At 60.2% G+C, this 27,474-nt stretch overlaps 2 protein-coding genes across 2 annotated transcripts; both read right to left on the bottom strand.

Annotated features, from left to right (window-relative positions):
• Positions 1-1,163: 1,163 nt before the first annotated feature.
• Positions 1,164-15,036, bottom strand: BGN (biglycan). Its single transcript, XM_068961941.1, has 8 exons — positions 14,922-15,036; positions 6,206-6,457; positions 5,822-5,934; positions 4,843-5,056; positions 4,231-4,341; positions 3,885-3,978; positions 3,644-3,782; positions 1,164-2,253 (listed from the first exon to the last, which is right to left on the bottom strand). The coding sequence occupies exons 2-8, from the start codon at positions 6,444-6,446 to the stop codon at positions 2,056-2,058; spliced, it is 1,110 nt and encodes a 369-aa protein (XP_068818042.1). The 5' UTR covers positions 6,447-6,457; positions 14,922-15,036; the 3' UTR covers positions 1,164-2,055.
• A 7,047-nt stretch (positions 15,037-22,083) lies between these two features.
• On the bottom strand, positions 22,084-27,228 carry LOC138071708 (extracellular matrix protein 2-like). The gene is made up of 7 exons (XM_068963164.1): positions 27,111-27,228; positions 26,709-26,824; positions 26,256-26,388; positions 25,881-26,038; positions 24,883-25,022; positions 22,701-23,027; positions 22,084-22,264 (listed from the first exon to the last, which is right to left on the bottom strand). The coding sequence occupies exons 1-7, from the start codon at positions 27,226-27,228 to the stop codon at positions 22,084-22,086; spliced, it is 1,173 nt and encodes a 390-aa protein (XP_068819265.1).
• Positions 27,229-27,474: the final 246 nt, after the last annotated feature.

The following is a 27,474-nucleotide window of genomic DNA, read 5'->3' as shown; positions in this document are numbered from 1 at the left end:
ACCTCCCGTCCCCCAAAGGAAAAACCTGCTTCCTGAAGGGCCCAAGGGGTGGAAGGGCCCTACACTGAGAACCTGGGAAGGGTGGTGTTCATCCATTGCTGGCCCCCACCTCCGTGGGCTCCAGTCTCAGGAGGGCAGGGCTTTCAGCAAGAGGCAAAGGCAGTTCCACGCCAGACCCCTGGGGCAGAGCGTTGTTGCCGGGGGTGACACAGGGCCCCTGCCACCCCAGAGGGCCCGGGCAGCTCCAGCACTGAAGGGACCCAGTGCGGACTGCCAGGTCAGGGCTGGTACGAGCTGCCCGGGGCCACCAGCATGACAAAAGACCACACAGGGGCTTCAAACAGATCCAGGCTCTCATGTTCCGTCGGTGGCCCATGGCTGCTCAGGGAAGCCCTGGCTCCCATCGCCCAGTGCCCAGGACCCTGGTGCAGGACGAGGGCAGAGACATCAGGCTGGAGGTAGCCTGCCTCCTGCTTAGCCCGATGGGCTTGCCACCCAAGGGGCATTTCTCTGAGGACTGTTCTCCCTTCGTCCTCTCTAAGGCAGATCTATGTCCCCCGGCTTCACCGGCTGTGTCCCCGGTCCTTCCTAGCGAGCCTGAGCCTGCATACTACGACCTGGGCATGGCTCTGCTGGCATATAGGGAGACCTACTGAGTGGACATGCCGCTGGGAGCCTAGGCCAAGTCAGAACAGGTGGGTGTACATGGCACTGGATCCTGTCCATGTGAGGCCTGAACCTCCTAGGAGTGCGCCCTCTGGTGCTCACATGGGTGTGGCACACGGCTCTGCCCACAGCTGACATCCCATACCGTTCTGAGCCCCCAGACTCCAAGACCAGCTCCCTCTGGTGGTCTGTAGCCAGCTCTGCTTCAGGGATAGACCGGGCAACAGAGGGGACTAGAAGCGAGGGAAAGGGGGCAGCCTGGGGCCTTCTGCCTGGTTTCTCAGGTCCTCTAGGTCTAGCCTCCAACCTGAGGGTGCTCAGGACCCTTCCTCGAAGGCAGGGAAAGCAGTGAGTAGGCAACCCAAGGCTGGGCATGGGCCCAGAGAGGCAGAACCTGGAAGCCAGCTGCGGTAGCCCATTGTGGCTCCCCCTTCTGCTGGGTCCCCAGACGCCCTGAGAGGTGGCACACACACAGCCGTATTGCACAGTGTTTCTTTAATTGAAAGACAACAACCAACCTCAGAAGCAGCCCCTCCTCAAGCTGGGTGTGATGGTTTGAAACCTCCACCAGACCAGAGGCCGGAAGGCAAGGGGACGGGAGACTGAGCCATCATGGGGGGAAAGGGGACAGTGAGAAGCGTGATGGGAACTCCAGTGGGACAGACCTTCAGGGTCTGGCTGAGCCCAGGGCTCCTCTCTTGGCTGTGGAGGAGGGGGTGCAGCACCTCCCTATCTGCTGGCCTCTGGAAGGATCACCCAGGCTTCAGGTGAGCCTGGGCAGAGAAGGAGAGCAGCTGTCCCCCACTTCCACCTGCCTGGGTAATGGCTGGGCAGAGAAACAGAAAGCAGACTTAGCCCAAGGATGTCAGAAACGAGAGGGAGGGACAGACAGAGAGAGCTGAACAAGACTGATCCAGGGGCCAGGAGACCCAGGAGGCTGTCCTGGGGGGCCATGAACTCGCAGAAGGATGGTGGGGGGCTGAGAAGGAAAAAAGGCTGAGGAGGGATGTGTGTCTGGCAGGTGGGGTGGGCTTAGTGGGGTCTCCATCCTTGAGCCCCCCAGGGACCATTTACCTTGGACTGGAGCCTCAGATTATTTCCTTTTGGGGTGAATGGGAAGAAAGCTTGGTTGAGTGGGGGGGTGCCTCTGAATGGGTATGATGCAGGTGGGCAGGGGCAGCTCTGAAGTCAAGGGGCATGTGATGGGGGCCAGGCATCACACCCCACCTGCACACTTGGGAGTCAGGGTGGGGGTGTCAAGGGGCTGTGAGTGGAGGGTGGGGGTCGAAGGCAGGGCTTGGCTCCCTTGCTTTGCCGCCCCTTCAGGACACGCACCGTGCACCCCAAGAGACCCTTCCCAGGCTGCCACTGCAGCAGCTGCCACAGCCTCTACTTTTTATAGTTGCCAAACTGGATGGCCAGGCGGTCAGTGACGCAACGAAAGGTGGCCGGCTGCACCTCCCAGTAGGGAACGGGGTTGTTGAAGAGGCTGATGCCGTTGTAGTAGGCCCGCTTGACCCCGAAGCCCACTGGGCAGAAGTCGTTGACGCCCACTTTGGTGATGTTGTTGGTGTGCAGATAGACCACCTGGGGACAGAGAGGCGTGGCTCAAGGCAGCAGGCCCCTTAGCCCCCCCCCCCAACCCCATCCCTGAGTTGGCCCCACTTGGGGAGCCCAAGCAGCGGGCAGAACCCGCAAGGCTGGTGCCCTCCGTGCCAGCCGAGTCCTGCCTGGCTGCCTCAGGGGTTCATGTGCTGCATCCATACAACCCTTTGAGGGCCTGGAGGTGATTCTTCCATTGTCTGGAGGAGTACAACTGGCTTACGTATGGTTGTCAGGCTGCTGTTGAGCAGTGTTCAGGCACTGGTGTGTGACCGGGTGCTGGGATTGGGGGTTAATGGGGTGGGTATGAATGGTGCTGTTGATGTGGGAAGGATGCCACCCTGGGTTCACACAGTCCTTGGCCCTTCCTCTGGGTTCCCTGGACTGAGGGTCTCCTCCTCCTCCTAGTCCTCAGGAGCACTTGCCCCCACTCCCCAACTCCTCGAAGCTTCTCTCTATGGGACTGTAGTGTGGGGAGCGTGAGGACTGTCTGATGGGGTGGGCAGAGGGATGCGGCCTGGAGGGCTGCAACAGTGCTTTCTAGCGGTGGCAGGATATGGCCACTAGAGGGCACTGCCGCTGTAGGTTGGCAATCCCCTTGCAGGGCTGGGTGATGGATTCATCCCAACTGGACAGCTTGCAAGAATGGCCAATCTTCTGGCATGTAGGTAGAGACTGAGGTCCAGAGCAAGGCCAAAGAAGACCTTGAGAGGACTTTTTGACCCCCTCATCAAGCCACTTCCTGCCCAGATTGTTCCCAAGCCCCTGGGCCTGTGGCACCTTTGTGGGGGTCCCACCCACCTAAGAAACTCCAATATGTTGGCCACCTGATGCAAAGAGCTGACTCATTTGAAAAGACCCTGATGCTGGAAAAGATTGAAGGCAGGAGGAGAAAGGAACGACAGAGGATGAGACGGTTGAATGGCATCACCCACTCAATGGACATGAGTTTGAGTAAACTCTGGGAGTTGATGAAGGACAGGGAAGCCTGGTGTGTTCTGGACCATGGGGTCGCAAAGAGTCAGACACTACTGAGCGACTGAACTGAACCAAACTGAACTGAACCCACCCGAGAGACCTTGAGCTCAAATATCTATCAGGCTGGCTCTGGCGCATCCTGCCACTTTGCCACCCCTGTACCCAGCCTCCTCTCTGTCCACAGTGGGGTCCCTACTCTCCCCTTTCGCTTTCTCAGTGTCTTTCCAGATGAGGAGCTGGAGTCATCGGCCAGAGGACACATCTGACCAGCTGCACAGCGAACTCCCGTTCTTCTCCGTGGTGGGTCCAAGCACTGACAGCTAGGGTCTCAGCAGCTGCCCCAGGGACATCGACTGCCCCCTCCCTTTGCTGCGTGTTAGAAAAACCTGGCTCTCACCTGGAGGAGCTTGAGGTCTGGAAGACCAGCTGGCACCCTAGACAGCTTGTTGTTGTCCAAGTGCAGCTCCCGCAGCGTGGGCAGAAAACTCAGGCTCCCGTTCTCAATCATGCGGATCTGGTTGTGGCCCAGGCCCAGCCTGGGAAGGGATAGATGAATAAATGACGATGTGATGGGGTCCGTGGGCCACAGTGCACTGGGCAGACTCAGGACCCCCTGAGACCCCACCTCCGCAGTCTACCTGTACAACTTGGAGTAGCGGAGCAGATCCTCTAGCTCGATTGCCTGGATTTTGTTGTGGTCCAGGTGGAGTTCATTGAGGGTCTCAGGGAGGTCTGCCAGGAAAAAAGGATGCTCTGAGCTGAATCCAGGAGGGGAGACTGTGGGGTGGGGGAGGCCTGGTCCTGTGTGTGTGTATGTGTGTCTGCACGATTTCACTCTTGGTGGAGCAGAGAGCCGAGCTCTGCCCCAGGTGGGGAGAGGGGCGACCAAAGCCCTCCCTGAGTACACTGGGTGGCTCCAGATGGCTCTGGGCTCGCTACCTGTGCTGCCCCCCAAAACATGGGAAAGAAAGAATGCCTCCCTACCTTTGGGGATGCCAGTGAGCTTGGCCTCGGAGATGCGAAGGTAGTTGAGCTTCAGGCCATCAAATGCTCCCGGTTCAAAGCCGCTGTTCTCCAGGGGGTTCCCACCCATCTCTAGGAGAGAGGCTCTCTCAGCCCTGAAGCCAAGGCTAAGCATCTGTCCCCACACGCTCAGGGCCTGTCGCTTCCTAAGGGGCTCCCACTAAGCACCCACTCCCTCATCTCCCCCGAAAGCAGTGCCACTAATTTACTGGACAAGCTGCAAACTCCTTGCTGTTGAACACCACAAACTACCAAGGGCCTTGGGCCTGGCATGGACCCTTGGGGACAAGGGGAGCCCTCCCAGCTTCTCCCACCTGGCCCCTGGCTGGCAGGCTGTGCCAGCTCTATACTTGCCCTTTCATTATGGGCCTGGGTTTCTCTTCACCTTGCCTTGGCAGCTATGGGGTGTGACCCTAGGCAAGCCTCCAGAATGTTCTGTGAGGCCAGCTGGCTTGTCCATGGCACCCGGCTGCTCTGGCGAGCAGAGCCCCCCTCCTTGACCCTCCCCCTTCCCTGTCCACCCTCACCACCGTGGGGGAGGGGTGAGGACACCACAGGGTGGGCCTGGCTCACCAATGCAGTTCATGTTGCGAAGCCCACTGAACACTCCCTTGGGCACCTTGCGGATGCGGTTGTCATGGATGCGGAGCTCCACCAGGGAGCTGGGCAGGTTGGGAGGGATCTCCACCAGGTGGTTCTTGGAGATGTAGAGCTTCTGCAGCTTCCGAAGGGGGCTGAAGGCCTTCTCGTGGATCTTGGAGATCTTGTTGTTCACGAGGACCAAGGCCTGAGGTGGCACAGAAAGCCTCAGTTCCCCACCTGCCTGCCTTCTCTTCTCTCCTCTTCCCTGCCCCTGAGCTAGTGATTCACGTTGTCGGGGCTTCACAGATGCTGGAGCCCCAGCTCAGCCTTCAGGAGATCTGCCTCTGCTCATGGGCAAAGTGCAGAGTGGGAGCTGGCACTCAGGTCCAGCAAGGCTGTTGCAGCTCATGCCCTGGTTACCCTACTTGCACCCTGGTTGCGATGCAACCTTTCCTTACTGTGTTGCTGGGAGGAGCCAATAAGATGCAAAGGTAACAGTCAACAGAGAGAATTGGGCTGGGTGATCCTGTCCTTTCCTGGTAGCTCTGAGAGGAAAGTGTCTGCTTGCAATATGGGGAGACCTGGGTTCGATCCATGGGTGTGGAAGATCCGCTGGAGAAGGAAATGGCCACCCACTCCAGTGCCCTTGCCTGGAAAATCCCATGGATGGAGGAGCCTGGTAGGCTACAGGCCATGGGGTCGCAGAGTCAGGACAGGATAAAAGGAAAGTGAAATAGCAACTTCACTTTCCTTTTATCTTGTCCTGACATTGCACATGTGCCCATGACCCTGAGTGCTCTTGCCACAGCTGCCTCCTAACCTCTCTCAGGACTCCCTGGGTCCCCGGTCCCCTCTCACATTGCACAAGTGCATGCCCACACCCATCGGGACCCCACCCCTCCACACACCCACTGGGCTGCAGGCCTGCTGCCTCTTCCCAGCCCCTTGGAAGAGTCAGGGGTGGGCTTACGTAGAGGTGCTGGAGGCCTTTGAAGTCATCTTTTCGGAGCTCAGAGATGTCATTATTCTGCAGGTCCAGCAGGGTGGTGTCGGGCGAGATCTCCTTGGGCACAGCCTTCAGACCTGGGGGCCAGCACCACAGTCAGCAGTGTGAGCCACGGCCATGGCCACGGCCACAGCCCCAGAGGGGTGCACATGCAGACCCACACATGGGGACTCCGTGGCTCCAAGTGGGTGCAGCTCCAAGGCCAGGGCTGGACACTCTTCTCCCTCCCCATGTGCTTTCAAGCAGACCCAGGGACACCCTCCCACAGTGAAATCAGGATCCCTGAGCCAGCTCCAGGTCACTCCCTGCCCACCCTCAGCCTTCCACGTCCATCCCCCCCAGACTGACCCAGGTCGGAGCACTGAACGACCCTCAGATGGCAGTGGCAGCCAAAAGGGCACATGGCGCTGTAGGTGGGTGGGAGGGAGTCCAGGTCTGGGATGCCCGAGGTTGTTTCTGCACCCGAAGCTTCCTCATCGTTCAGCATGGGCAGCCCATCGTCCAGGGTGAAGTCCCAGAAGGCTTTTTGCTCAAAGGGCAGGGCCTGGCTCAGGGCCAGCAGGGCTGCAAGAGGCCACAGGGGCCACATGGTGGGCGTGCCTGCAAAGCCAAGGTGAGGAGGGGCCATCAGGGGAGGCCAGCCGATGCCTACACCCGGGGGGCTGGGGTTCTGTGTGTGTGCTGGCCTCATGTCTGTCACACCTCCCCAGAGCAGCCAGACCCTAAGCTGGAGTGGCCAGGAGGGAGGTGTGGGTGGGTAGAAGGTCCTGGGCAGGGTAGGGGCATGGCTGGCTTCCTTCTGCCCTGCTCCGTTTTCAGGCAGGACTTGGCCGCCGTGGGCTATGCTGTGTCTTTCCAGTTAGTGAGTCTGCACTCCTCCAATGCATGAGCATACACACACATGCATCACCCCCCTCCCTGCACAGGACACTGAGTCAGCCTCAGCCTGTGCGTGGGGAGATCGGGGAAGCTAGTGGAGGTGGTGGAGAGGGAAACCCAGCCCTCTGCCCCCACAGACCTTGAAGAATCAAGATTGAAAGATAACCACCGGGGCTGGGGTCAATCCTTTCCTGCCTGAGCCCCCTTTGCAGTGCACCCACGTTTTTCTAAGAAAGTCAAGAGGCCAAGGCACTAGGGTGGGCATGCTTGGCAGAGCTGGGCTAGCCCTGGAGCAAAGCAGAGGAGGGGGCATCCTCCTAGCCCATGTGTGGAATCCCAGAGATGGAGGGAGAACCCTGGCGTCCCCCTCCATCCTTGCTGCTCCCGGGGCGCCTTGGCTTCCTCCTCTGGCCCACGAAGCCTTCCCCTGACCTCTGTCCATGGCCCAGCCCCCTAGAAAGGCCACTGGAAGGGAATAGGCTACTGCCAGGGTGGCGGGCAGGGTCAGGCTTGTCTGGAGGCCCTCAGGCTGGGAAGCAGGCTAGGGGTGGGAGTTGGGGGAAAGCCACTCTGTCCGAGGCTGCCCCTGGTGCCTACATCTGCCTGCCTTCTTCTCCTCCAGCAGAGGCTGCTCCCATCCAGATGGGCTCCTCTAGCAGAAAACCTTGTCCACGAAGGGGCTGCCCCCTCACCTAGATTTCCTGGGCAAGCCCCAGCCTCATTTCCCCAAGTATGACACAGGGATACACATGCCTGCCTTGCTTATTACCCAAGCACAGGGTGTCTGGGGTTGCCCCACGTGCGGACCTCAACCCTACCCCACAGAGGCCCTCACTTGGGGCCCGTCTTGGACAGGGGAGGGGCTCTTTGGGGCTTCAGCAGGATTGGGGTGAGCCCCCCGAGCCTGATGGCTGGCTGCAAAGTGAGGAGAGGCCCCAGGCAGGCCCAGTGGATGTGGGGCTGGGCTGGTGGCCTGGGTGGCTGCTGCCTTGGAGCCCTGCCACCCTCAGGCAGTGGGAGGGCCTGTGGCCACTTGCAGACCTGTGGGCACAACAGCTCTGCCCCTGGGGTTCCCACTGATCGCTATCTGGCCGCCCTCTCTCGTACCCCTCCCGCCCGTCAGAGCTGGTCACGTGACCTATCCTGGCTCCCACCTTTGCAGCAGCTGGGGTGGGCAGTGCGCTTGGTGGGCAGATGCTGGAGGTGGGGGGTGGGGTGCCCAGGCCGGGGGTTCAGCGGCCTCAGCCTCAGCGCCAGCCCCAGAGCGCCCCCAGCAGGCCGGCAATCCTCTTGAGCGTGCAGCCCCCACTGATAGACTCAGAAAAGCAGCCTTGCCTCTCAGGTCACACAGCAAAGTGAGGGTCCCTCCTGGCTGGGGGAGCCCCTGGCCTTCCTGGCTCCTTTGGGCCTTGAGCGCCCGTGGTCACATTCAAGGTCCCACCAGCCCTATGCTGGTCCCATAGGACTGGAGGAGTCCCCACCCCACCCCACCCCCAGCCCCAAGGGTCTCGGCACAGAGTGGGGAGAAGACCCTGGGTTTGCCTACCTGGACCACAAGTCCCTTTTCCTTCCCACAGATTCTCAAAGCACAAGGCAAGGTAGGGTGGGCCCAGACTTCCCAGGCACGGCTGGACACCCAGGGCTGAGACGAGGAAGTGAAGGGGAGGGTGAAGGCAGAAGGGCGAGACAGAGCAGGAGGCAGAGGAGGCTGCTCCCCCCTTGCCTGGCACCCCTGCCAAAGCCGCTACCTCACAGGGGGAATGAGTCAGGGCTAGAACACCCCGCTGAAGCCTTGGGAGGCTCTGAGATCCACCGTCCACTTGGATGGCTGGGGTGGGGCTGTCCGGCCAGACCTGGGGAACCGGGAAGGCCTGGGGGCCTCCACAGGGAGCCTCGGCCTGCGTCTGGGCCTTCCACATGGAGCGCCCTGGCAGGACTAGCCACTGAGGCCCTGCGTGGGCTCATGGGACCCTCCCTGGGGATGACAGGAGGCTGCAGAGGAGTCGAACCAGGTTCCAAGGTGCATCTGGGGTCCCCGCAAAGAGGCTGAGGTGGGGTGTGGGGTGGGGAAAGGCGGGCTCTTTTGGAAACTCACTCTGAGGGAGAGGGAGGCTGAGGTCTTGAAGGCCCCCAGAGCCCTCAGGGCAGAGGACAAGGTTTGGCTGGTTCTCCCCCGCTCCTGGCAGGGCCCAGGCAGTGGGCAGGCTGGCGGGCTTTCTGCCACAGCCCTCCTTTCCCCACAGAGAATTGGCAAGAGACTCAACAGCCAGAACTGTGCAGAGAGGAGGGGGGCTGGCTGGACACCAAGCCTGCCAGAGACCGCGAAAGACACCCCCAGCCCTCAGGGCCAGAAGGAGCCAGGGAGGGGCCTGGAGGAGGCGCCCAGGACCAAAGTTCCATTTGATGAAAGAAAATGGAGACCTAGAGAAAAGAGCCCACCTCAGGCGACGCCAGGCCTCCAGGTTTTCACTATGGACACAGAGGGTGAGAACCATAGTCGGTCCCCCCAGCCTAGCCAGGCCTCCAGGCCTCAGTTTCCCTTCATCAGCCTCCCCGGGCATGTCCCCGAGGACTTCAGGCAGCCTTGGGCCCTATCAGGGGGTTCTCTGAGCTCAACGAGCTCCACCTCCTCAGAGTAACGTAAAGAAGTGGTGATGGCGGTGAGGCCTCAGGCTGGGCGCCCATGGGTGGGAGTGAGGACTGCCCCCCCCCAATAGGGCTCTCTTTGTCTGGCCCTCTGAAAGGTTGCGCAGTCCTCTGACTGGGATATCTCCAGGTCCCAGCCAAACAAGACACACTGGCAACCACTGAGAACACGGAGGGGCCATGCCAGGCATTCACGCCAGGCCAAGGGTGGCAGAAGCGGGCCCTGAGGTCTGGCAGGCCCTGGGAACTCACTTACAGATGTGTGGCCCACAGCTGCCAAGTCACAGATGCTGGACTTCTAAGCCCAGTGTCTGGCCCCACCAAGCAACCCGACCTGAACTCAGACACACATGCCATCTTCCACTCAGCCCTGCTGGTGCCCACTTTTCTGCCCGCTTCCCTCTTAGACTCCAACCCATCGTCCCCCACACCCTCCAGCTCTAGTCTGCCCTTAGGTGGCACCCAGAGAGAGGGCATGGGTGCCATCCCTGGGTCTTCCTGAAGCTGACGTGTGTGCATGCATGTGAGAATGAATGTGTGAGGGGCTGGTGGCTGCAGTGGGGATTAGGGTGAGCTCTGCCCTGCTTGTGTCTACACCCCAGCCACCCCTGAACCCATCATCGTGGCCTCAGCATGCCTTCCAGCTATGACGGGAGCAGGCATCCAAGCATGGCTGGCCAGGACGGCTCCTTCCTGCTGGGTCCTGTGCCCCTGCAGCCTTCAGGCATAGACTAGACCTGGATGTGGGCGTCAGAGACCCACAGGGAGCCAGCCCATCTGCTGCAAGGAGCTGGCCCCAGGCCAGTGGCTGGTGCTACCCAGGCCAGACCTTTCTCCCCACAGCCTTGAAGACACCCATCACACCCCCATCCTGCTGGGAAACCTTTGGAAGGCTGGAAGGTCTAAGGGCTGGCCTTCCGCCATGCCAGGAATCAGGCAGGAGATGAGCCAGGTCACCTGGTCTTTCCGCCCCAGAGCTTTCCTTCTCCTGCTCGCTGAAGAAAGCCCGAGGGAGAGCGAGGGTGCTGTTGCTTCCCAGGGGTGCTACAGGAGGCCCAGGTGATTTCCTAACAGCCTTCCCCAGGGCTAGCAGGAAGTGCTGTCTCTCCCATCGCCTCTCCCCGACTCAGGCTGGAGGTGACGCTGATGGAAAACAAGGCTCTGTCCTGTGGGTCTGGAGCCCCCAGGCTTGAATCATGCAGTTTCTGGAAACATGGCATCTCTCAGCCCGCCACCATCAATAGCTCCCCTCTGCCCGTGGGGACAGATGGCCCTGCCCCTCCTGCAGCTGCAGGGAAGTGGCTTGGGAAAGCCATCAGGCCACCCTGGCCTGGAGGGTCCCCCAAGCCTTTAGCTCACAGCAGGCGCCAGACCCCACAGGGAGATGTTCTCAGCCTGGCTCCCAGAACCTGAGGCCCTTGGCTGCCTTGCTCCCTCATGGGGCTGGGGGCTCAGCTTGGGGTGGAGCTTGCCCTCTGCAGCCAGCCTAGGAGGTCTTGCTGGACCTGTGACCTTCAGCCCCTCCCAGGGCTCCCCCTCTGTGTGGTGAGGTGGCCTGTAAATCCCTAGGACCACCATCGAGGCCAAGCTGGAACTGAGACTGTGAGAGGATGGAGGTGGCACCCAGCTCCCCAGCTGCCCCTGTCTCTGGAGACAGGGCTCCCAGAGCCAGTCTCCCTCTGCCCTCTGTCCGGCTCCTTCAGGTCCCAGTTTTGTTGCCCAAATCCGTGATCCCTTGGACATTCGGGCTTCTGACTGCTGTGTCCCTTTTGGGCCATCTGATTCTTCTAGAGGCTGCTGGTAGGCGAGATGCGGGGGCAGGTTTGCTGTTGCGTAGAGCCTGGGACCTCTCCCAGCCCGCTGCCCTGTGTCCTGCAGCTCTGCCCTGTGCTGCAGTTTCTGCTGACTTGGGACTTTACACCATGGACCGGGAGAGCTGGGTGTGAGCTGGCTGGGTGGAGCCCCAGGACCCTGGATGTGTTACCCAGGGAGAGACAGGGGGGAGTCATCAGAGTCCCTGGCACCTTTGGTGGGCTTGGGATGTCAGAGATCCCAGCCCACCGAGGAGCACAAACTGGGCTGCTGAGAGGGTGGGGGACAAGCCAAAGAGGGCCGAACTGTGGCTGGCGCTCCAAGAGCCTAGGGGAGGGTCCCAGAGGGGGTGAAGGAAGTCCTGGGGGACCCTGGGGCTGACGGCTCCAGGTACGGGAAGGCTTTCACCCCAGGACCTCTTATCTAGAAGGTTCATCTTTAGATGACCCACAGCCCCAGTGAGCAAGACTAAGCAGACCCCTTCCCCATTTCCCCCCAGGCTGTCTCCCACTGGCTTCCTTGAAGATGGGATTCACCAAAAAGGTTTTGTGCGTAATCAAAGTGTGGGTGGGCCCAATACATGAGCAGAGAGGACAGAGGGGATGGGCGGGCACTGTTTGGCCCGGGAACCAGCCAACAGGAGGAGGGTGGAACTGGCAGGATCCTGTGTGCCCGCCTTCAGGAGCCCATGCCATCCCCCTTCTCCCCACTGCGGCTCATAGCAGGGGGCCCCAGGAAGGTCACTGTCACCCTCCAGCCCCTCGAGTAGAGCTAAACCCTTGGGCTGGTGTGTCCCATCCCACCAGCACGGCGGAGAGGCTCAGGGAGGGGTGCCCAGCTCAAGGCAGGGACCGAGATCTCCCACCCTGGGGTAACTGATGAGGACGATTGGGAGGCTGTCATGGTGGGTGTGGGAAGACCTTTTCTAACAATCCAGGATGTTGGCACATGGGCAAGGAAGGGGGATGCCCAGACATGCCAGCCAAAGGACCAACGGCTCAGTGGCCTAGCAGGTGGAGCTTTGGAGACCTTGGAGCTGGGGCTGGGGTCCTGCCTGAGGGCAGGGGGCACGTGCCAGACAGTGCCTGGCCCTATGGGCACTTTGGGCGTTGGGCTGTGCCTGCTGTTCATGTGCTCCTGGGTGGCCCTGGGGGCCGGCCACTGTCCCAGGCTATGTCCCAGGCGACCAAGGACAAGTGACCGCTGGGACGGGACTGTCTCCTTGGGGCTTCTCCAGGGAGTGGGGGAGGGCTGGCGGTGGGTGGCTCTGGGAAGAAGGCTCATGACTGATTCCTCCTCTGGGACTTAACGCTGATGCTGGAAGGGACCCTCTGCGGTCCTGAGTGTCTACAGAATATCGCTAAAGAGAGGAGATGCTTTCCTGTCTTTTGAATACCCCCTCTGCTCCAGTCCTTCCCCATTCACCTTTCTGTGATGAGCCAGGGCCACTGATGGGATTGGGGAGAAATTCAGGCCAAGGCTTGTATGTCATCTTGTGCAATGGTGAGAGGGCTAGTACCCTACGTTTCTGGGCCCCTAAAATCAACTGGCAAAGAACTGTCGCCAGACCTGTAGTTGAAGGGACTGGGCCTCGGAGTCCTCATCAACACAGTGAGGCCCTTGCTCCAGGGCAAGACGTTAAAAGCAATAGGCTGGTTAATGCCTTCTGTGACCTGGGTCTTTGCGACCTGAAGGTGGGCCAGTGGGTGAGCCAGCCAGGGTTGTGGGGCGGCCATTCAGCTGCTGGCTACATGGTGACGGGAGCCCTCCCTGATGCCAGCCTCTTCCCACGGCCTGGCCCCTGTGGTTGCGAGACAGCCGTGTGCCTTCCTTTCGATGTGCCTATGGCAGCTGGTCATAGGGCATTCTGCACAAAAGCGCCTCTGCCCAACCACCATGGTGTGGATTGTATAGGTGGTTGCAGGCGGCACAGGTGCTCACCTGTGCGCACACAGGGGCGGCCATGTGTTATCCCTCCTCGTGAACCTGAGAGTCTGGATGCACATTCCAGAGCATCTCCAGCTTCTCTCAATTCCAACAAGTCCCCACAGGGTGGCTGGCCAGGGAGGGGAGTGGGCACAGAAGCAGGAGACCCCAGTGCACGGGACTGGCCACATCGGCGACCTGAGTGGCCCTTAAGAAGACTTCAACTGTGAGAGCAATCTCCCAGGCTTGAGCAAGGTCTGCTCTGTGCCCCACACCAGCACTCTGCCTCAGGGGACCCTGGGCCTTCTGCTCCACTGAGCAGAGCCAACTCAGGAAGCTCTTGCCAACCCGTGCCTAGGCCCCAGACCCATCCACAGAGTGGTGAGGTGGGGCTCCCACCCCTGAGTCTTCCAGGGCACTCTGCTATGTTCCTTGGCAGGTCCCTTGGCATGCCAGCCATCTTGGGAGCTTGCTAGGACAGAGGCCTGGGGCCCGGCCGCCTCCTACACTAATCTGCACACCCTGCAGTTGACCATAAGCTATCATGATCAACACTCGAGTGCCTCTAACAGCTCCCTGGATGCTATGGGGTCAATAGTCCGGGTTTGTTAGTCAGGAGCCCTGACCCCTGGCCCCAGCTCTGCCCCTGACTGGCTGGGCCACTGTTGGCAGTTTCCTGCCCCTCTCTGGGCCTCTGTTGCCCCCTCTTCAATGGATGGAGTAGGGGGTCCCATGGGACCAGTTCTGGAGGGCAACCTTGTTAGCACTGTTTGGTTTCAGATCTGGGATGCTCTCTCCATTCTAGAGGTGCCCCCAGGTACCCATGGGGTTCGGCCTTTGGGGAACAGAGCACCTAGCCTGGGATCTCTTGAACTCCACCCCTCCTTAAAGGTGCCCATCCTGGAATGATGATGTCCTCAAATTGACCCACAGAGCCCTCTGGGGCCCCAGGCCAAGCTGGCCTGGCTAACACGGCACAGTGGCTTGGGTTTCCTTCTGCACCCCTCTTTGGAGCCTCAATTCAAGGAGGTTCTGGGGACAGAGAGGCCTGAGCCACTCAGGCAGCCCCACTCAGATCCCCCACCCCCCACCCCATCCCCAATCACGGCTCTGTGGACCCACGCCTCACCCAGGAGGAGGTGAACGCAGAACACTCGCCTGCGAGTAAGCAAGGAATATCTGGGCAGGGTGCCTGGGGCGTGTCTGGGAAACGAAGTCGCGGAGCCCACACCGTGGTCTAGCCCCAGGCCCTGGGGATCGCTCCCCAGCACTGAGTTCAGGCCGGAGCCTGAAGGTCTGTCCTAACCAGGGGCCGGAGTCAGGCCAGCGAGGGGGTGCAGGGTGCACCTGGGACTTGATGATGTTCTGGGATGGCTGCCAAGGGGCAGAAGCCCAGGGGGATGTGGAGTGTGAAGCAGGGCTGAGCAAGGGGAGAGGGAAGGGGATGGAGAAGGTGCCTGGAGGACCCAGGGAGGAAAAGAGGCCGAGATGGGACTGGGACCAAGGAGGGACCGCAGGGTGGCCATGAAGGGGCACGCTGGGATCCTGCAGCGGGGGCAGGGGTGGGGGGTGGGGGGTGGGGTGGGGTGGGAATCTGCAAGCAGCCTTGGGGGCGGCTGGGTGGGGGCGGGAGATGGCGGTGAGGGGGCCCGCAGGGGCAGGGGTAGGGATGAGGAGGGTGAGTTTGGGGGGCGCAGGGTCGGGGCATCTGGAGGATGAGACAGCGAGGGCGAGGGTGGTTCCAGGCCAGCTGTAGGAACGGTGGGGGACAGGATGGGGCTTGTGGGGGTGGGGGGCTTACCTGAGGAGGGCAAGCGGTGGGCACGCGTTGGCTGGTGGGCAGCCTGAGGCGTCAGCCAGTCCCTGCGTCCGTCTGTGTGTTGTGTCGTCTGAGAGCAGCTGCTCACTCCTGGGCAGTTCGGGGAGAGAGGGAGAGGGAGGCGGCAGGAGGGAGGGTAAAGGCTGGGCGGGCGGGTAGGCCAACGGGGAGGGGACAGCGGGGAGGGGGCGGGGAGGGAGGGAGAGAGGGAGGGAGGAAGGGAAGGAGGGGGCAGGCTTCGCGGCCCCCCTGGCAGCTTCAAAGGGAGTAATTTTCTTGTAGACGGCTGGGCTAGCTGTGCCCCTCCCCCTTATGCCCCCCACCCCAAGGACGACCCCTCCCACTCCAAGGCCACGACCCCCTGCCCCCAACCCCGGGGAGGCACACTCTCTCACTCAGACAAGGCCCCTTGGCGTCTCCAGGCCAACGACAACGCAGCCTCAGAGATTCAAACTTTCCACCATCCGGATGGGGACACTGAGGCCCAACCAGGGGGGCGGGAGCCGGCTGGCGGGCCGGCGCTTGGCCTGGAAGAGGAAGGCAAGAGGGCAGAAATGGAAGGGGGACAAGGAGGTGGTGGCCTCCAAGTGCTAGTCCAGCGAGGGGCCCCTGGTGTCCTGTCCTGAGCCTTCCCAGAACGAACGTGTGGCAGCTGCAGTCTGGGGAGGAGGTGGTTGTCTGGGATCAGGAAGGGAGCCGTGGTGGATTGCTGGAAGGGCTGGATCCACTTCCTGGCCCACTCCAGACTTTTTGTCCCCGTGACCTCAGAATGGGGTTCAGCTGGGAACTGGTAGGGGGCAGCACAGATTCTGGGGGGTCCTCCTCCCCGGCTTTCCTGCCCTGAGCTGAGGCTCACAGAAGCTGATTCAGAGAGGCGGACCCGGCCAGTCATCCTTCTTGCTCCATCCGAGCAGGTCCCCCAGGGTGCAGGAACCGCGGTGAGGGTGGCCACTTCCTCAGCACTGAGGGTGGTGCTGGCCACTTCTTGGAGTAACCGGGTCAGCCCACCAAGTGTCCCATAAAGTGGCTGTCAGCAGCCATGACACCCACGCCATCCCTGGTAGCTCAGCCACTTCCTGAGAGACAAGCCCACCCCTCCTCCCTGTCCCGTGGGGTCCCAATTCTGCTCCCCCACCCTTTTTTGCCCAGTCTTGGCCCAGGGAGCCTCCTGCAAGAGCAGCTTTGGGGAGGCAGAGGTGAGGGTTTAGATGGGATGAGAAACTGAGGCAAGGAGTGCCCCTGAGATCTGCAAAGGAGAATCTGGAAAGAAATGAAGGCCAGACAGAACTCCACTGAGCCCAAAGGAGGAAAAAAAAGAAAAAACTCAACCTAGCAGGGGCTGAGGGCAGGTCAGGGAGAGGCGGAGCCAATGAAAGTAGAACATGGGTGAGGCCTCAGGGTCCCGCCCACCTAGCCGGCAGGTAGGTTCTAGAAAGTTCTACCAGGGCAGTGGTTGGGCCCAGATCTCTTTTCCGTCTGGAAGCATCCATTCAGGCATGGCCAGCTGGACCTGGGACACAGCCTTGACAAAGCTGTGGTGGCTCCCTTTTGTTCCCATGGATGAGGTCGTGACACTTGGTTGGAAGCATGTGCCCTTCCAGACACGGGGGTTTATTTCGCTTATTTGTTCGTGTGCTTTTTTTTTTTTTTCTGTTTATTGGTGACATATTGAAATATCTCTGGCAGTAGAAGGACTCATACCATGAAGCCCAGGTCACCCCACAGAGCAGCAACTCTCGTTCACAGCTGGGAAGGAGGAGAAAGAGGGTCCAAAACACATATAAGACCTTGTGCTCACATTGCGTGAGCCTGCAGGAAATGTCTAGAATCGGCACATGGACAGGGACAAAAAGTAAATTCGTGGTTTCCTAGAGGGGCGTGGTGGATAGAGTGGTGACAGCCAAAGGTATGAATTTTCTTTAGGACTTGACGAAAATGTTCTAAAATTGACTATGATGATGTTGGACCCTCTGTGAAGATACTAAACAAAAACCATTGTACACATTAAATAGGTGAATTAATTGTATGCTATAGAATCTTTCCAAAACATATTATGAAAAACTCTGGACAAGCTTTTTGGTCAATGCAATATAGCTCCATAAAGTTATTGAAATCTTTTTTTAAATGAAAAAAAAAAAAAAACAACCAAGCAAACAAAAAGGGCACAAGGCATGCCTACTGCCCAAGGAGCCAAGTTGCTTACTGAGTAAGGTCCCACCTGGCCTGGTGCCCCCAGCCACCCTCTGTGGAGCCTTGCATTGCTCTGGGGACTCTTCGGCTGGGCTCTGAGCTCTGCGGGGAGGCAACTGGGGCAGGCCATGGCCATACACAGCGCCAGAGGCACTCAGGAAGGCTTCCTGGAGGAGAGGATTTAGAGCAGACAAGTAGAGAAGAGGGACATTGTTGGCAGAAGGAAGACCATAGGGGAGCAGGAAGGCAGTTAGGTGGGAAAGCTTAGTGGTGGGCCAGGCAGGCTCCTGGAGGGAACTTGGGACAGCAGTGAGGTGACACCCTGCACCTTGGAGCTCTTCCCCACAGCTGGAGGTGCGTCTGGGGCAATATGTCCATAAATACGGTTCTTGCGCCTGGAAGGCTTTTCTGTCTGTGGTTTGCAGTCTGCAATAAGCCATAACTGCACGCCCGGCCCAAGGCCCACTGAGTCACTGGGCCTGGCCCTCTAATTTGGGGGCCACTCCCAGACCAGCCAGGCTGCACCTCAGTCCTGGGGCTCCCCCGCCCCCTCCCTCTTCTCTGCAGCCGAGGAACAACTGGGACCCCCAGTTGAAGCAGCCGCTGAGCACAGCACGTTCTGCTGGCCAGCAGAGCCACAGCCTCCTGGCCTCTGGCCTCCTGGGGCTGGGAGGAGGCAGCAGGAGGCAGGGGAGGGCAGGCATGGGGTCAAGGCAGGAAGGAAGAGCAGGCATTTCCTGAGGCCCCCGGGCCCTCAGAGGAGGCTGATGCACAGCTGTCTTAGCTCCACAAGAACCAGCGCAGACAGGGCTGGCTGAGGAACTGGAGGTGGGGGCGGGTGGGCCAGAAGGCAGAGGCCAGCCTCTGCCAGCAGGAGCCCAGGGGTGACTAAGGCCGTTTCCCAGCATGCTCTGTACCTCTGGGACATCACTGCACAGGCCCCCAAAGCCCCAATCTGGACACTAGTCCCAAGGGACTAAAGAGGACTGGGTGATCCTGCCAGCAGCCCCCTGCCCCTCAGCCAGGATACCCTAGCAGCCTCCACTTGTTCAAAGGCCCTTGTGCCAGGAGTCAAGAATACAGCCTGCTCAAGCTGCCTTTGCTGTACATCCCTAAAGGGCGGAGCCTGGTAGCCTGGGAGGTGGCCCAGTGGGCCAGGCTCCCAGAGGCTCAGAGAGCGCCTGCCCCAGCCTGAGCGCCAGCCCACCCAGATTCTTGCCCCCATCCTGTGTGCTTCTAGGGTCTGGAGAGATTAGCCTGGCCCTGACCTTCAGGGGCCCTCAGCCAGCCCCCTTTCAGGGCCTTCCTGGCCTCCCTGCCCTGCTGTGTCTGGCTGGTGCTCCCCTCTGACACTGCTAATCACTCCCCTTCTTTGTTTTTCTGGGTTTCCCAGTCCTTTTTCAGGTATCTCTTCTGCATCTCTGTCACTTCCCTGGACACTGAGTTAGTCAGCCTCAACTTCCACTGGTCCCCCTCACCAGCCTGGAGCTCACTGGATGGGGCATAGGGAGGACTTCTGGGAGGAGGGGCGCAGGGAGGACTTCTGGGAGGAGGTGGCTCCCAGCGGTGTCCCAGGGTTGCTTTCCAGCCCCTCCTTGAAGTGCTCCCAAAGGTTCTTGCACAGCCAGCCCAGTAGGGGGCATCACCCATAGAAGCCCCATTGCCAGGCAGGGACCTGACACACATACATTAGGGTTAATTCTTGAACGCGCCACCTTGCCTAGAACTCAGCCAAGATCTTGGAGAGGGCCATCGAGGCTCCTAGGCACTGCAGCCCCTGCACCCAAGCCGACACCCCCAAGTTCACAGCCTTGCCTGCCATCACTCTCAGCCTGCTGGTTTTATCCACTGCCCTCATCCACACTGCCCAAATCTCTGCACCCTCATGGGCTGGGCAGGGCCAGGGCAGGGGCCAGGCCCACAGTAACTAGGAGCAGTCCCTCCTACCTCATTGGTTCCTTGGCATTCTGGAGCCCCCAAGGCCAGCAGGTGTAATGTGCCCAGGGGACCCTCTGGATGCCGGGGGCCAGTCCCACTCCTTAGAGTGGGCCGAACCTCCACGTTCTGGAAGGTTCCCAGCACTGATGGCTGAGGCGTAGTCGGTGAAAGTTGGCACTCTCTATGCCAGAGCTTTTTTTGACCTTCCCTTGAAGACATAATCACACAGCGGCTCTGTGTCCCAGGCCGCTAGGGCTGTAATTTCAGGGCTTGAAGGGGGCTTCGTGGGGGCCTGGCCCACATCTAGCTATCTTTAGAGAGGCACACTCTGGGTGTGGCTAGAGGAGGCAGCTGGACAGGGGACTGTGCCACAGGGCTGCATCTGTGGCTGCTTGCAAAGCCAGGGAGACCCCAGAAGGCCATGAAACAGGGCGGGGTCCTCCCTTGGCAGACGCCAGCCCCCAGGAGTGGGCCCTGGATCTGCCTGCTGCCCTGGGGCCAGCAGGCTCTGGTAGGTGCTGTAGCTGAGAGCAGGTGCAGGGCCGGGGGCAAGGCAGCCAGCTTTGCTGGACTGGCCCTGCGTGCCCCCCATGATGCCACTGCTCACAGGTTGGGGTCAGGGGAGGCACAGGCCTGGCGGGGGCAGCATGCCTGTCACATCCTTTATCCTCCTCACTCTCTAACGCCCTTTCCTCAGCCTGTCTTTCTTAAAGACCATGAGGCAGGAGGAAGGCTTGGAACCCGCTGGGGGAAGCCCCTTGAAGGATTGGGCGACAGGCCCTTGGGTTGGAGCCCTGGGGAGGAGGAAGAGGTGGCCGGAAGAACGTCAGTGGGCAGGACTCTGGGATTGTACGTGGGGTGGGGCCCTTGAGGTTCCTGGAAGGAGTGCCCCCTGGTTCCCTGTCCCCCTTCTCTGCTCCTAGCAGCCATTAGCCTCTGTGTTTGCTCCTGGTTCCCACTGTCCCCACTGGTCTCATCCTCAGTCGTACCCCTGCCATCGGAAGACCTCTGCCGCCTTGGTCCAGGGACTGATGAATGCCTTGCTTTTCACCACCTGAATATAGTCACCCCTACCCTGTCATCACCACCATCACCGTGATGACCATGAGGAACCCTCTGATGCCCAGTGTTTCTGGGTTACTCACTGGGCCATGCCCACCACTGGGCACCACTGCCAGCAGGCACCAGTGAACAGAGGGTACAGGGTGGGCTTGGTCCTGCCGCCAGGTCTTGGCTGCACTGTGCTTGCTCCCCTGGCTTGGGGTCTGTCTGGGGTTGTCACCCTCCTTGGGGTCATGCCGCCACGGACACCACCTGGATAGGACTGAAGGCCCTGACATCCCGGCCCTCTAGGGGAGTTGCCTGAGCTGAACAGAGGGTCTTTGCCCCAGTCACCCCCTCCTTTGCTGGGAAGGCCTACCTAATGATGACAGGGGGTATAAAAGTCCTGTGCCCTGTTCCAGCTCCTGATCAGCTTGGGTCCAGGGCACCTGTGGGCCTTGGCTTGTCTTGCATTGTTGGTCACATACCAGCTTCTCCCTGGGCCTACTCTTATTCTCCTCTCCCCTCAAGAGCCTCCGAGGAGACTTCCTCACACCTCTCCTCGCCTCTGAGTCAGCTTCTGGGGAGCTCAATGATGAATACCCACTCGGGGCTGAGGAGGGTCATGGAAGGATTGCCCAGTCCCTGCTTGGTTCAGTCCACCTGACAAAAGCCCCAAGGGCCAAGCACTCTCTGTGTGAAGTGGAATTAGCCCAGTGGGTCTGCTCAGTAGGGAGGTAAGAGCAGTTGGAGGTGGGGGTTGCCCAGCCTGAACTTCCTGTGCCTGCGGGGGGCCAGAACTCTGAGTCTGGGGAGGGGACTAGGGGCTGACTGAACTGGAGCTGGAGGGGCTGGGGGGGCAGGCAGCCAGACTGGGGAGGAGGGGTTGTGAGAGCTGGGAAAGCAACGGGGGCCTCCCCACGGGGCCAGTGCCTCAAGGGCTGCTGACCTCTGACCCAGTCCAAACAGGAAGTGCCATATCTGTGGGCCCAGGCCCAAGAGGAAAAGGAATGCAAGGATGAGTCCAAAGCAAACACTCAGCCAGCTTCCCAGGCCTTTCCCCGCCCCCTGCCAGAGTCTGGCCTTTTCTCTGCTCAGAACTCAGGGCTGAGGCATGTGGGGGCTGACTACAGAATGGGACTGATGCAGGACTTCCAGCTCCCAGGCCCAGACCCCAGGCCAAGGCACTGGCAGGGCAAGATCTTGACAGTGGGCACTTCTTCCTTCACATCCAGCAGCTGCGCTGCATCCTCAGTGCCTGTCATATGCTCTCTCTCTGGCCGCCATATTGCCATGAGCTCCCCATGCCCCAGGGCAGGGGCTGTGAACTGTTCCAATGACCTCCAACGGGCTCAGTTGGAGGGCCCAGCGGGGCTGAGCACTCATAGGTAGCTGCTGTCTCCCCTACCAGGCGGACAGTCAGCACCTCTTGTGTGTGTCCACTCCTGGGACAGAGACGCTTCCTGGACAAGAGGGTAGTGATGCTTCCCTGAACAGTGGAGGTGAGCTGGGCCTCTAGATGGCTTTGGGCCAAGCTGCAAGGGGACTTCAGGACCCTGGCCAGGGTGGGTGGGGGTGGGGAGGCTCTTGGAGAAGAATCTAGAATCAGGCCCTCTTAACCTCCTGCTGATGAAGCCATGTCCAGGATGTGGGCTCTGAGGGCTCCATGCACCCTGGAGTGCCAGCGTGTACAGGCAGCTGAGATCCAGGAGAGAGGGAGGGAGGGAGGGCGGTGGAGGCGAGTGGGCTTGAATGAGATTCATTTATTATGTTCAGGTCCAAACCAGCACTGTACCAGGCTGGGCCATCTACTGAGTGAAGGGGCCTCGGCAGTCAATGGGACGTGGGCACATCTGAAGCAGCAGGGTCTTCTAGAACTTTCTTTCAGTGGCACATCAATCCATCAGAGCTGGGCCTAGGCTCCTGCCACCTCCAGTCCCCCAAGAGAAGGGGGCGGGGAAGGCTGGCAGTGGGGCTAGGCAGACTCCCTCTCCCCCTGCTGGGGCTCGAGGACCACGCTATGGTAGGCCCGGATGCAGGAGAAGGCAGTGGGTGGGATGCGGCGCCGGTCAATAAGATTGTTCTCCAGGTGCGTGGAGATGAGGTTGGAGTCCTGGGCCACACGTGTGTCACAGATGGAATTCAGGGGCACGTGTCTGTGGAGGAGGGGTTGCAGGAGGAGCCGAGACCCAAGAAAGGAGAGTCAGGCATCAGGTAGAGGAAAGAAAGCATGGCCCCACAGTGGATGGTGGGGACACCAAGGCACAGACACCAGGCCCAGGGTGAAGGGTCACCTGGCCTCTCGGGGCTCCTAACTTCTCCCGCCCTCCCCTGGCCCAGATTCTTCTACTAGCCTCTGGGCGTGGCCTCCAATCACAGCAATCAAGATGGGCCCATGGAAGCAGGGAAGGATGACCCCACAGTCCTGCCGCTGGCCTCTGGGGCCCCTGGGTGATGAGTCCACAGGCCAGAACATCTGGCCAGCCTGCCAGGCGGGGTCTCTGGGTCTCAGCGGAGCTGCCTCCCTCCGGACTGGAGGTGGGGACAGGCCAGGGCGGGGTGGGGTGAGGGAACATCGGGATGCGGCCCTACCTGATCTTGTTGTGGCTCAGACGCAGCACCTGCAGCGCCCGGAGGCCCAAGAGACCTCTTGGGACGGCCTGCAGCTGGTTGTGGTCTAGGATCAGCTCAGCCAGGGAGGCCTGCAGGCCCAGGAAGGACACGCTGTGGATGCCATCCTCGCGCAGGCTGTTATGGGCCAGGTGCAGGGTCTCCAGGCCGGGCTTCATGTGCGCGAACACGTAGCCGGGGATGCGCTCAATGCGGTTGTGGTGCAGTGTCAGGTGGCGAAGGCCCCGGGGCAGGAAGGAGGGCACGTGCACCAGCTGGTTGTAGGACAGGTCGAGGGCCTCCAGCTTCCTGGGGTGCAGTAGGGGAGCTATAGTCGGTGGCCCCTGGTCCACGCCCCAGAGGAGGGTGGGGACTTGCTTCAAGATGGCAGCCACCACCAAGTCTCCCAACAGCTGGGGAGGGCCAGGCCCTGTCTGGCTTGTGTGCCCTCTGTCCACGGAGGCTGGGAAAAGGTCTATGGGGTCCTCCCTTGCTCACTGCAGAGCTAGTGAGGCTGGCCCTTGGGGCGGAGATGGAAGACCCTTTCCTTTCCCTTTCCTTTCCCTCCCTCCTAAGCCCGAGAGGAGGGGCTAGTGGTCTGGGCCAAGAGCTATCTCCCTGGTAGTCCCCATGCTGCACTTTCTCGACCTCTTGGCCCTACCCAGGCTGAAGGCAAGCTGAAGACTGATGGGGAGGGAAAACAGGAGCACAGGGTGGTGATGCTTCTGGAACAGATCGGGGCAAGGCAAGTGGCTTCTCTCACTGATATCCCCCCTCACCCAGCCCCTGTGGGTGGGGTCAGCTCTTTGGCCTTGGGGTGGATGCCATCCTCCGTCCAAAGCAGGTGGGTCTCTGGTGCCTCCTAAGCCTGCCGAGCCAGCAGCCCCCTCTCTGTCTACCAGCCGGAGAAAAACTGGCCAGCGCCGGCCTAGGCTTGACTGGCCGCCAGCCCCCTGCCCAGGCCCCGTGGCAGGAGTAGAACACGGCTGGGCGGCCCCTCCCTAGGCTGCTGTCTGCTTTCCTTTGCCCCCTTGGCAAGAGGGGGAGAGGAAAAAGGAATAATTAAACCCAAACATCCTAGTAACTTTTTCCTGGAACACGAGGGCGCAGGGCGGGAGGCTCTGGTCCCTGAAATGGCGGTCCGGACTCTCAACCCCTCCCTCACCCCACCCCTGCCCTGCCTCTGTTGTCTTCAGACCCCAAGGATTGTCCCTCCCCAGCCCTTTGGCCAGTCCTGGGGTCACATCCTGACTCTTTAGGCAGTGCCTGTAAAGGCCCTGTCTGTTCCCCAGCCCCTCCTGCTGGTGACCTGACTCAGCCATCCAAATGAGATCATAGGGACTCATCCTGGACCCTTCTTCCTATAGGGGGGTGACTAGTGTCCCCCAAAGATATGGCTTCCCAGAACCCGTGTATGTGACCTGATTTGGCAAAAAGGTCTTTGTAGATGTGAGTGAGTGAAGGATCTTGGGATGATATCATCCTGCTTTACGATGGGCAGGAAATACAATGGGAGGTGGTCTTATAAGACAGAAGAGGAGAGATACAGACACAGAGGGGAAGCCAGGTGAAAAATGCAGAGACTGCAGTGATGCGGCCACAAGCCAAGTGGCACCTGGAGCCCCCTGAAACTGGAAGAGGCAGAAGAGATCCTACCCCGGAGGGAACACGGCCCTGCCACACCTTGATTTTGGATCTCTGACCTCCAGAACTACAAGAACAGAGCTCTTTGTTGTTTTAAGCTACCCTCCTGGTGGTACTTACTTATGGCTGCCCCAGGAAGGTCACAGGCCTTTTTCCTGTGGCTGCCATCTCTTCCATGCCCCTTCCTGCCCCCATTGCTTCCTAGCTAAACCCAGCATGGGGACAGCTTGCAGCACCTAGACTGCCCTCCCTCTGGGCACGGGCAGAGGAGGGATTTTGTGGCCTTGGGAGTTCTGTCGGGTGGGAAGGCCAGACGGAAATCTTGGAGGAGCAGGTGGTGACTGAGGGCCCAGGCCACCCTGAACCCTGGGCAAGGACCCAGGTGACCCAGGTGACCCACCAGGCCCCGTGAAGTCTCTCTGCCTTCCCTCATAACTCTCTGCTTCCTTTGTGAGCATCCTCTATCTCTGTGCTCATGGGGGCAGAACTTGGCCAGTGCCAGGGCTACCACAGTACTCACGGAAGATTGATCCAAGCACGGGGTGCCAGTCGGTCCTCCTGGAGCCGGTTGTTGCTGAGAACCAGCACGCTGAGGCTGTGGCTGTGGTTCAATGTGCCCTCTCTAACCTCCTCGATGACATTTGTGCCCAAGTGCAGCTCCTAGGGCCAGGGTTCAGGGTAAGCAGTCCATCCACCACTCGGTGGTGGCCTAGCCCAGCTCCTTGCCCCCTTCCATTAGATCCCACTGTCTCTGCCCCTCTCAGGGATGTGGCCAGCTGTACAAAAGATCCCAGTTGACACCTGCAAGCTGTACCATGACTCTTCAGAGTCCCGCAAGACACAGACACAGAGAGCATTCCAAGCACCAGGGATCATGAGGCCCAGAGAGGGCATGAGCCTTGTTCAGGGACACCTGGCAGGTCCACAATGGTCCTCAAGGCTCAATTTTGGGCTCCAGGAAGGTTTCATCAGGCGGAGGAAAGGCCCTTTGGTGCCGAGGCCTTGTGGGTTTAGCATCAAAATTGCCCCCACAGGCAGCTGGCTCAGCTGTTGTGGGCAGACACTCCAGTCTTTTGGCCACAGCTTTACCCTTGTGGCTCAGTTGGTAAAGAATCAACTTGCAATGTGGGAGACCTGGGTTCGATCCCTGGGTTGGGAAGATCCCCTGGAGAAGAAAAAGGCTACTCAGTCCAGTATTCTGGCCTGGAGAAGTCCATGGACTGTACAGTCCATGGGGTCGCAAAGATTTGGACACGACTGAGTGACTCTCACTTCCAGGGATTCCCTGGTGGCTCAGACAGTAAAGCGTCTTCCTGTAAGGCAGGAGACCCAGGTTCAATCCCTGGGTTGGGAAGATTCCCTGGAGAAGAAAATGGCAACCCACTCCAGTACTCTTTGCCTAGAAAATTCCATGGATGGAGGAGCCTGGTGGGCCACAGTCTCTGGGGTTGCAGAGTCGGACACAACTGAGTGATTTCACTTCCCTTTGCCTCTCGTGGCCTCAGGGCTCGTAGTTACCTGCAGGGAGGCCGGCAGGCCAGGCGGGATGGTCCGAAGCTGGTTCCGGTCCAGCCTCAGGTACAGCAGGCTGCGCAGGGGCTGGAAGGCTAGGGGGGAGATGTTTCCATCATGTAGCTGGTTCCCTTCTACCTCCAGTGTCAGCAGCTGGCTGAGACCTGTGGCAGCAGGCCGAGGGGGCAGGTGAACTGACTGCCGAGCTCAGAAGGCTGGCTGGGAGCTGCCCACCTTAGCTCCAGAGAGACCCCCCTGGCCCTGGAGGCCAGGGCCACCTTTCTGGGTTGGTGCTCCCTGTCTGTCCCCCGGGAGGCTGCCTTGGGTGGAGCCTCTGCTTGGCCCCTCCCCCGGCCCCTCCCCCTGGGGGCCTGTTCACACCCCGGAAGCTGCTGTACTCCAGGCCCTGAAGAAGGTTGTCATTGAGTTTGAGCTCCTGCAGGGAAGTGGGCAAGGCTGGCACCGTGGACAGCAAGTTCCCATCCAAGTTCAGCCGCTTCAGCCGCGTCAGATTCTAGGAGGTTAGAGGAGAAGACCAAGCTAAAGACTGGGGTGCCGCTGGCTGGGGCTGGGTCTTCCAGGTGTGGCCTTGGGCTCGTCCTTCCCACAGACACCCTGGTTGGGTTGCATCATGGCTTCCTGGTTCCCTCTTGGACCAGGCTTGTCTGGAGATTTCTAGAACTCTACTCAGGTTCTACCAAGAGTCCTGGTCCCTTGGGGGACCTCAGGATCTGTGTTGGCCTCCATGCTCCCGGCTATGGACCATGTCACCCTAAATCACTGATGCCCCTGGCACTGGTCCCCCTAGGAGACCAAGATGAGGGGCTGCTGTACCTTGAAGGCGTGGGGGTGCAGGCCAAGGGCATCCAGCTTATTCTTGCTCAAGTCGAGCCACTCCAGGTTGGGTAGTCCCAGGAACGTGTGGGCTGGGATCTTGGCAATTTCGTTCTCTGCACACACACAAGGCAGCCATTTTCCCGGCTCCTCCATCCCTCTCCACTCTGCAACTCCGTACCTCCTCCACACAGGCCAGAGGCCGCAGTGACAGACTCCTTGAAGGAGCTGGCTCTTCTGATTGACACAGTCAGAGCCTCTCAGGTCAGAGGGGTGGTGAGTCGTCCCCAGGCATGGCGGGGCGGCAGCCATGGGGACCAAAGACCAACTGCGGCGGACATCTAGGTGTATGTCCTTCTATCCCTGCCATGGGAGTAGGTGTGGGAAAGCGGGCCCACCCACCTGCCAAGTAAAGCGTGGTCAGGGCAGGGTCGGACAGGGCAGGGACACGTTTCATCTTGACATTGCTGCAGGCGATGGCCGCCTGGGCCAGGAGGCAGGAAGCTGGCAGGGAGGGCATGATCCACTTCACAGTGCCTGGGCTTATAGGCCCAGGGCTCTGCCCTCGCCTGCTTCCAGCTCTTTTCCACCCATGACCTGTGGTCTCCGAGGTGTTGCTGCCCCCTTCGCCTTGGCTATGATCCTTCTCACACCAGCCTGCTGGCCTGGGTTGCTGGGGGGCCCCTGGAGGATAAGAGACGAGGCCTCAGCCTGCTCATATGGCAACAAGGCCCCGCTGAGGAGCAAGGTCTTTCCCGGGGCTCCC

Source organism: Capricornis sumatraensis, chromosome X, assembly GCF_032405125.1.
Source record: "Capricornis sumatraensis isolate serow.1 chromosome X, serow.2, whole genome shotgun sequence".
Taxonomy (NCBI): Eukaryota; Metazoa; Chordata; class Mammalia; order Artiodactyla; family Bovidae; genus Capricornis; species Capricornis sumatraensis.
This window is presented reverse-complemented; position numbering and strand designations above follow the sequence as displayed.